Raw genomic sequence first — 8,198 nt, forward strand, 5'->3', positions numbered from 1 at the left:
GTAGGAAATCCACTGGCTTCAGTGGGGATTTCAAGGAAGGCACAATGCAGCACAGCCAGGTATTACACGCTAAAGGGTCACGGCCCGCTAGTAGCAATATTACACAAGAGCACACCGGGCAAGTGTGGGGGCACTGCAAGCAGGCAAAGAAAGAACAAACCATCCTACAACACAGGCAGTGACATGGCATTGGGCTCTCCTGAACTGCACACTACAGACAAGAATTTCAGCTTACAGTGAGACAGGAGGGATGAGCAGTAGGGGCAGGGCTCGGTAACAAGACAAAATACAAAAGGCCTAGAAGATGCACATCCAAAAAGGAAACCTTTGTCTCTCCTATCACCCCAGACTTAAAACCACCACTATAATTCCTGTTTGATTCAATTGGAAGTTCACCTGCCTAGAAACAGGAATTAACACTGGCCCAGGCTCTGAAGCCTTTCCATTAGTGAATTGTTGGTTACAAATCCATCCTAATCTGGCAGGCAGCCAGGACTGAATTCTGCAATCCATCATGAAACAGTGGCTGGGGTGGGAATTTGAGCAAGGGGAGCAGGGCTAAGTCCTAAAATCTGGCCTGTAATTAAAATGGTTTGGGTTTTTTGCTCCACGGTTGCTGTTAAAGTACATGACTTTTGTGCTTGGTACATTTACACAGCAATTAGCAAATGATATGGCGCTACTTTATAATAGTCTTCAGGTGGCAAAATTGCATCTAATAATTGTAATATTCTCCCAGCTGTTTATAAACAGATTAAAAGAACTGGGTTAATTCTGGATACTGTACTAATTAATAAACAGCAGCTGAACACAGCTACTAATGGCTCAGGAAAAACATTCAATTTAGTAACAACTGCATCTTTCATAACTTACTTTTCTTATTAAGGATATCTACGTTACAACATCTCTACTCCTTATGAATTCATCTGCTCCGCTCCATTCCCTTCTTAAGCTCTCACTGTAAATATCTGGTTTCCAAAATCGAGGCATCTCTTGGTCTTAAATTTTATTCTTAAACAACTAACAATAAAAATGTGACTTGAACCACAAATTGCTCTTTCAAAGAAATACCAACATACATAAAGCATAAAGTTTGAGGTACGTTTACCAGCACATACAGACAGTTGTGATGTATTGTTAACTCTGCAAACAGAGTAAGAGTATTTTACATTTCCAACACTGACAGGAGTAAAGCGGAAAAAACCCAACTCTTTTGTAACACACAAAACCTTTCAAAGACAAAGAAGCACAGAACAATAAATGTAGTATTTGCACATACTTTAAAATTTGCCCAGGAAAGATAAAAACAGCCCCAAACCATTTTTAACGTATTTTTCTTTCTGAAACCAGAATGAAAACACGAAGCGAGACTTGTAACTCCTCAACCAGAAAATAGTTAACCTGCCACGAAGTCTGTATAGTTAAAACAAGACAATCAGGTGGGCCCTAGTGACTTTACTGTCAACATGACAATTCCCCATTTTATACACACCTCTGACACTTTTATCAAGAGAAATTTCGTATTTTTAAAATTCACGACAAAACTGCATTAACATGGACACTGTGAGTATCAACGAGGTCAGTAAGATAAATATACTTAAATAAACTATACGGTTGAAAAATTCAGTAAGAGACAGGGTTTACTTTATTAAATGCAACTTTATTGTTGCCATCTTTTCTTCATTTATTAAACAAACTGAATAGAATTCAGAACACGCTATTGAACAAAAGGTATAAAAGTCAACTAGAAGCAATAATCCTATTTTTATACAGCAACAAATCAAATGCACAGTATTTTTTTTGTGGGTTTTTTTTTTTTTGTGTGTGTGTGATCGCAGGTGATTGGCTTTAAAATAAGCTAACTGCCTGAAAGGCAAATTTCCTTTATAATTCCAGCCATAAGTCTGTGAAAGAGACTTTAAGGCAGCCCAACATCTTTATGATGTCGCATAATGTGCTGGTTCTTCTCTGAAGGCCTTCGGAACCCTTTCTTGCAATACTCACACCGGTGAGGGTAGTCTTTTGTGTGAATGGAAATCACGTGCCGTTTGAAGCCTGAGGCGTCTGTAGTGCTATACTCACAGTACTCACACTGATAAACTTTCCTGCCACTGTGTGTTTTCATGTGTTTTTTCAGCTCGTTTTGTTGCCTAAAGCCCTTTCTACATCTCTTGCACCTGAATGGAAGATCCTTTGTGTGAACTGAGAGTATGTGGCGACTCAGAATGAACGGATCTGCAATTTTAAAGTCACAATGTCTGCATTGGTGCAATTTTTTACCCTTGTGAGCCGCCACGTGTTTTTTCAGTTCTGAAGGCCTGTGAAAGCCTTTATCACACATATCACACTTATGAGGATAGTCTTTTGTGTGGACTGAAATTATGTGTCGTTTCAGATCACTCGAGTTTGAGCTCTTATGGTCACAATGCAAACACTGATGTGTTTTACTTTCTTGATGCATAAGCGTATGCTGCTGTAGCTCTTTGGTATCTGAAAAAGTCTGGAAACAAATATCACACTTCAACGGCGTTTCCTTACTGTGTTTAGTCTTTACGTGGGTTTTCAAGTTGGAAGAGTCGGCAGATCGGTATTCACAATATTGGCACTGGTAGGGCTTCTCACCAGTGTGGATCCGCATGTGCTTCTTGAGCTCCGACGGATGGCGAAACCCTTTGCCACACTCCACGCAAATGTGAGGAAAGTTCTTGCTGTGGACAGCCAAAAGGTGGTGACTCAGTAACCCTTGTTCTGCTGTCTCATAATCGCAGAATTTGCACTTGTGCATTTTATTAACTCCTTTGTCCCTGTGCACCATCTTGTGAGTAAATAAAGTTCCTGCATGAGAGAAGGTTTTCCCACACTCATCGCATTCAATAAGCTTTTCTGTTTTGTTGGTCAGCTTATGACTCTCCAAGTGGTTATGTAAACTTATTTTTTTATTCGTAGTGTAATCACAGTCTGTACATCTGTATTTCTTCTTAGTAAGAAGGTGCTCCGGGTGGTTTTTCATGTGCCTTTTCAAGAAACCTCTGGATTTAAATTTCTTTCCACAAATCATGCAGGGATAGACTGTCAATGGATGACCATCAGGGCCAATGATTATTGCTGAAAAACAACAAAAAAACCCTTTATCAATATTATACAACAAAACTACACTTCAATAAATGTCAGGTGTTAACAATAAGATGAATTGTTGAGTAAGATGGGATACATACATTTTACTATACAATAAAGAAGCTTGTTACTGAGTTAGGCAGAAGAAACTGAGGGAATTACTACTTTCACTCATTTTTATTACTAAGAGAAAGGAAACACTGTTTTTTGATGGAGACAACCAAAGATGTTCTTGACCTCAAATAATTCTGTTTTGAAGAATTCTGACTGAGTTCACACATTAAATACACGCAGAAACCAATGGCTGGTGCAAAGAACAGCAGCCAGCTTGTTAAACTGAATATCATCTAGTAAGCAAAGCACATGATCTTCTCTTGACTCTCCACAAATCTGCAGATAAAAGTTTAATCTGGCAGTTTAATCACCTACCGCTGACTGCTATTCAGATGCCCCCAAACTAACACCTCCTTCTTATGCCATCTGTCACAGCTACAATCTGAAGAGGTACCAAGCAGGAATCAGTAAGAACATGTTTCACACACAGAAACCTTAAAGCTTTGGAAATTATTTGCACTCATCAGTCTGGTTTGTTTACCCTGAATTTGCCTAAGCACGTTAAAAAAGCTGTCTTTTCCAAAAATGTTTTATAAGGAGAACTGACTAGCTGGAAATAGAACTTTAACCTACACAGTTTACTAACTCAGGGCTAAACAAAACAGAACTCCTACAGTTAAGTCATGATTTGGAAGGAAACTTTTAGCATTATTTAAGGCAAGGCTACTAAGGAAAACAGCTGTGTGGTTTTTTAACTTTATCAAACCAAATAAATATTCTGACTGTAATGCAGTAACAGCAGAAACCAAATTTTGCCATAGAGAACCTACGTTCTTACAGATGAAAGGAAAAAGATAGGCACAAACATCAAGACAATTTTATTTCACCATTAAAACAGAAAAGGGTATAGAAGTTACACTACTGAACATTAATATACAGTGCTCAGACTTTTCAGCTACCTACTGAGCTGACATAATGAAATGCATTCTTCTATGTATTTTCAATAAAGACAAAAAGGGTTTTTAAAAGGCACTATTACAGAACACTGTTTATCTAACATCACCTTTAAAAAAGTTACATTAAACATTAAAACTGGTGTGGCAAGTTAAGTATGCAGGTTTCTAAGCTTTTGCTGTAATACTGACTTTTTCCTATGTCAGAGATGGTTTCCATTAAAACACCTGCCACAATCCAAATTACCCATGTATTTAAAATTTGTAAAATAAAATATGCACTCATTTATAAAGCAGAAGTGTTGTCAACCAAGTAATTCCCCAAATCCCTCTTTTTACAAGACACTCCACATGCATCTGTTTATGGGCAAGCACCTGGAGGAATGAGAGTAGAGCCAGGCACCACATACTCACCTGTCTGATACTGTCTGGACTCAGGTCTCCTCTTCTTCTTTGGTTTTTGCTTGGCCAGTCTCCCAAGTCCAGATGACTCATCTATGTGCAAAAGAGCACTTGCAGTGCCATTCCGACTTTCGATGCCATCATTATTATTACCTACCAAGCAATAAGTTTAAAATTTATTACCTACCAACTAAGTTTAAAAGTTACCTACCAACACTACAGGTAATTCGAGCACAAATTCTACAATGGTAGCAACAGAAATGATGAACTATTATCTGGACATTTAATCAAACTGTAATCATGTACAGCACAAGCTGCAAAATGTCTCACTATGTAACTTAGGAATTATGTTTGGTATTATGAGCATTAGCTTTGTTATCCTAATTTTACAGGAGTACATAATGTACAGGAATTAATGGCTTTCCATTACATAGAGAATTCTCCTTCAAATGCAGCATTTTTTGCATCTCTTTGGTTGCTAATTATACCCAAAATGTTTAACATTAGTATATATAATAGCATATCACAATATTTACTGTGCCCGATTTTCTTCTCAGTCCTGAAACACATTTGTGTGTGAGTTCTCATTCACTTCTGTATGTCTGAATTCACCTGACTGAAGTCTGTCACACACCAAGTTTCTGAACTGGAGCTGCAATCAAAGAATCCTTCTGCACAGCCCATAAAGTGGCACACAAAGCGCACACTACTTATACACCTGATGCTTTAGCACTTACAAATTCTTTCTACTGGGAACAAAGAGCATGCTCAGTGTTGTGTAACAGAAAGGAGGAAACAGTCTTTGCCTCACAGAGCTTTGTGTTTAATACACAAATGGTATCACTGTATGTAAAACAAACATGAAAATTACAATTACATTTGAGAAGGTATTTACTGGCAATGAGTTTAACATTGGTGATTCAAGGGCATAAGTAAACTTTAATCATAAATGTTGTGGTCAAGTATTTACTTGAATCAATAAAAGCCAACATTCCCTAGTGAAAGCAAAGCACACAAATAAGATAGGAAGACTCAAGTGGAAGAAAGTGCAAGATGCTCAATAGCTGTTCCTTTCATATGAGAGTGCTGAGAATTAGTATTCATGATTAATGTAAGGAGACTCAGAGCCAGGCAAAAGCATGTGCAGAGCCTGAAGAGTCTCATCTATATGGTAGCTCAAGTGTTCCTCTGCCATTTTCAGGCCTTCATGCTTAATTTCTCCCTGTCCCCACCATCTCTCACCCTGCACGCTAGGTTGCTTACTCTGGACAATGGAACCACTCCCCTGTTTCCTGCATTCTTAAATTCTCCTTTCAATTCCATCTCACTGTTTTTAATACATTCTGCTCATTTTCTCCCCCTTCTCCAAAATCACTGAATGCTTAGTACATAACTTGTTTCAAGTTCACTCAGTTTCATTTTTAATTCCCACTCAGACTGGCTTATGTCATTTCCTTCTCACTCCAACTGTGTTCACCAGTATATGGCCTAAGATAAGGCTTCGGGTGCTCTACCACCCATCCCCTATGTAACTTTTAAACACACTGCTCCCTGAGATCTTGCCCTTCCTGATTTATGTCCAAGATTCCAGCCCCCACTGTACTCCCAGCACAACTGTCTGCTGGCACCATCACCACAATCCACATCATGCAGACACATAAGCTTTGTCCTCTACCCCCTTGCTTTGTTTAGAAGGAGAAAGGGGCAGTAGGGCAATACGGAAACATTTTTTTCCAGATGAAATTGTGGTCTTAAGCTTACAAAAGTTTTGGAAATCAGTTTGTGCACCAGTTGGTGTTCAGATACCAGGTCCTGCATGCTGGAAATACTCTCAAGGGCTTCTGCTACAATTTTAACATGTTTCCCTCCAACTTCTTTTCATTAATCAATTAATTATTGCCATTAGTGAAATCGCATATATATATGATCCTTCTAGAAAGCACTTAAATAAAGCTAGAGCCCCGTGTTGCTTTTCACTGCTACACTGAATCTTACATATTCCCACTTGCCTTTTTTTGCTCCCCCCGCCAAATAAAAATACTCAGTTCTACTCCAAAGCCAGCTCTCACTGTGTCCTAAAACTATGAGGAACAGATGTACTTGAGATATAATTTTTTAGCTGGAAGTTCATGTATTTCCCCTTTTACATCATGAAAGTATGAAGGAAAATACCTGTTAAATAGGAGCAAAAAGAAGCCTGCCTTACAGCTTCCCTCTTTCTTTCTTTTTAAGGCTCATTATGCTAAGAAACCATTCTTAAACTAAAGCTCTAAAAACAAACACAAAAGCACAAATACTCAACACTACCCTCCAAAAACCAATCCCTGACACTTTGCTGCAGTGTCACCATGAATAATTCTTTTGAGTACTACTTACCATAAGCTGCTGCCCAAGCTATGGGCATGAAAGTTTTAATTTCAGTGTCATCGATTTGCTGTTCATGGGCGGCTGCCGCGTCCTCCTCTCCTACAATCACTTCCATATAAACCTCATCAGCTATTTCTGCAACATCTAAGAGAAAGAGAAGTAAAAAGAAATTATAGGAATGTTGCACTGCTGAAAGTGAAAATCCCTGTTCCCAAAGGAAAGCCACCTACTTACTTAAGTCTTCGTCTTCATGCTGAGAATCATTTACAGTCATGTAAACCATTTTCTCCCTTGGAATACGAATACTGCTATTTTGATCGAGCAATCCAACTGCGTGGTCATTCTCTGGCTCGCTCTCCACAATGTCTACTGTGCCCCCTAATTAGGAAGACCAGAGCAAAATATTTTAAATACACTTGACCAAAATCTATGCTAAACCACAAAAAACTGGAAGTTTGTCACTCTTTGGTACCATACTCATAGGTCTTTACAGACCACTTGAGAGAAACCACAATCTCATGCAAAATTTCAAGTGTCAGGTCGGAGTATTCTCAAACAAGTGTATTTTACCTAAATCGTCTTCTCCAGGATCTGCTTTGAATATATAGACCTTGATGACTTCTGGACAAATGCCATCCACTTTACAAGAGCCACTTTCTGACTCTGCTTCCATGGTAATTTCAGCAGAACCTTCGTGTTCTATCTTACCAGCATCATCCACTACAAAAACAAGTTATTACAATTACCCAGTCATATGCAGACAGACATATATGAAAGACTTTATTAATTTATTACTCAAATTCGGAAGCAGTTTAAAATTAAAAAGTTGTGATAAAGAACCTACCCATTAATTTTTTTTTCATATCCTTGAGAACAGTGACAGTAAACACAAAAATAAATTCAAGCTATTATCTTCTAGTTAAGGGGGAAGTGCAAGAATGCTACAGTGACAAAACTAGAAGCACGAGCACCACACCAGGCAATGCTAATAAGGAAACTGTGATCTACAGCAAGATGATGGTAGGAAGAAAGTACACATCACTACTTCACTCTACGGCACAATTTCACCTATTCGCAGTTTTAAATGCTTTCTCCTTCGCAACTAATAACCTATTAACTGTTCTTTTCAAAAGCATTATCTGTTGCTTAACCCTGTCTCTAATGCAAGTGGTACTACTGCTGCCTGTCAGACCTGGTTCCCTGCAAAGCACTGGTACTGATGCCTTTTCAGCTGCTGGAGAGGAAACCTGCACGGCACCTCCAGGAAGAAACCCCTCCACTCTCCTCATGGCCTCCACAGCTGGAGAC

The 8,198-nt window shown here is 38.8% G+C and overlaps 1 protein-coding gene across 2 annotated transcripts in view; it reads right to left on the reverse strand.

The window, feature by feature from the left end:
* Positions 1-1,087: 1,087 nt before the first annotated feature.
* Positions 1,088-8,198, reverse strand: part of ZFX (zinc finger protein, X-linked) — a 20,668-nt gene continuing 13,557 nt past the window's right edge. Inside the window, exons 3-7 of one of the 2 annotated variants that reach the window (XM_008629230.2) lie at positions 7,461-7,610; positions 7,125-7,268; positions 6,900-7,034; positions 4,536-4,676; positions 1,088-3,105 (exon numbers count right to left, since the gene is read on the reverse strand). In XM_008629230.2, the coding sequence (XP_008627452.1) occupies positions 1,919-3,105; positions 4,536-4,676; positions 6,900-7,034; positions 7,125-7,268; positions 7,461-7,610 (1,757 nt within the window). In that variant the 3' untranslated portion in view covers positions 1,088-1,918. The remainder of the gene's footprint in view (positions 3,106-4,535; positions 4,677-6,899; positions 7,035-7,124; positions 7,269-7,460; positions 7,611-8,198) is intronic. The other variant, XM_017728415.1, reaches the window with a different exon arrangement.

This window comes from Corvus brachyrhynchos, unplaced genomic scaffold, assembly GCF_000691975.1.
Source record: "Corvus brachyrhynchos isolate BGI_N302 unplaced genomic scaffold, ASM69197v1 scaffold11, whole genome shotgun sequence".
NCBI lineage: Eukaryota > Metazoa > Chordata > Aves > Passeriformes > Corvidae > Corvus > Corvus brachyrhynchos.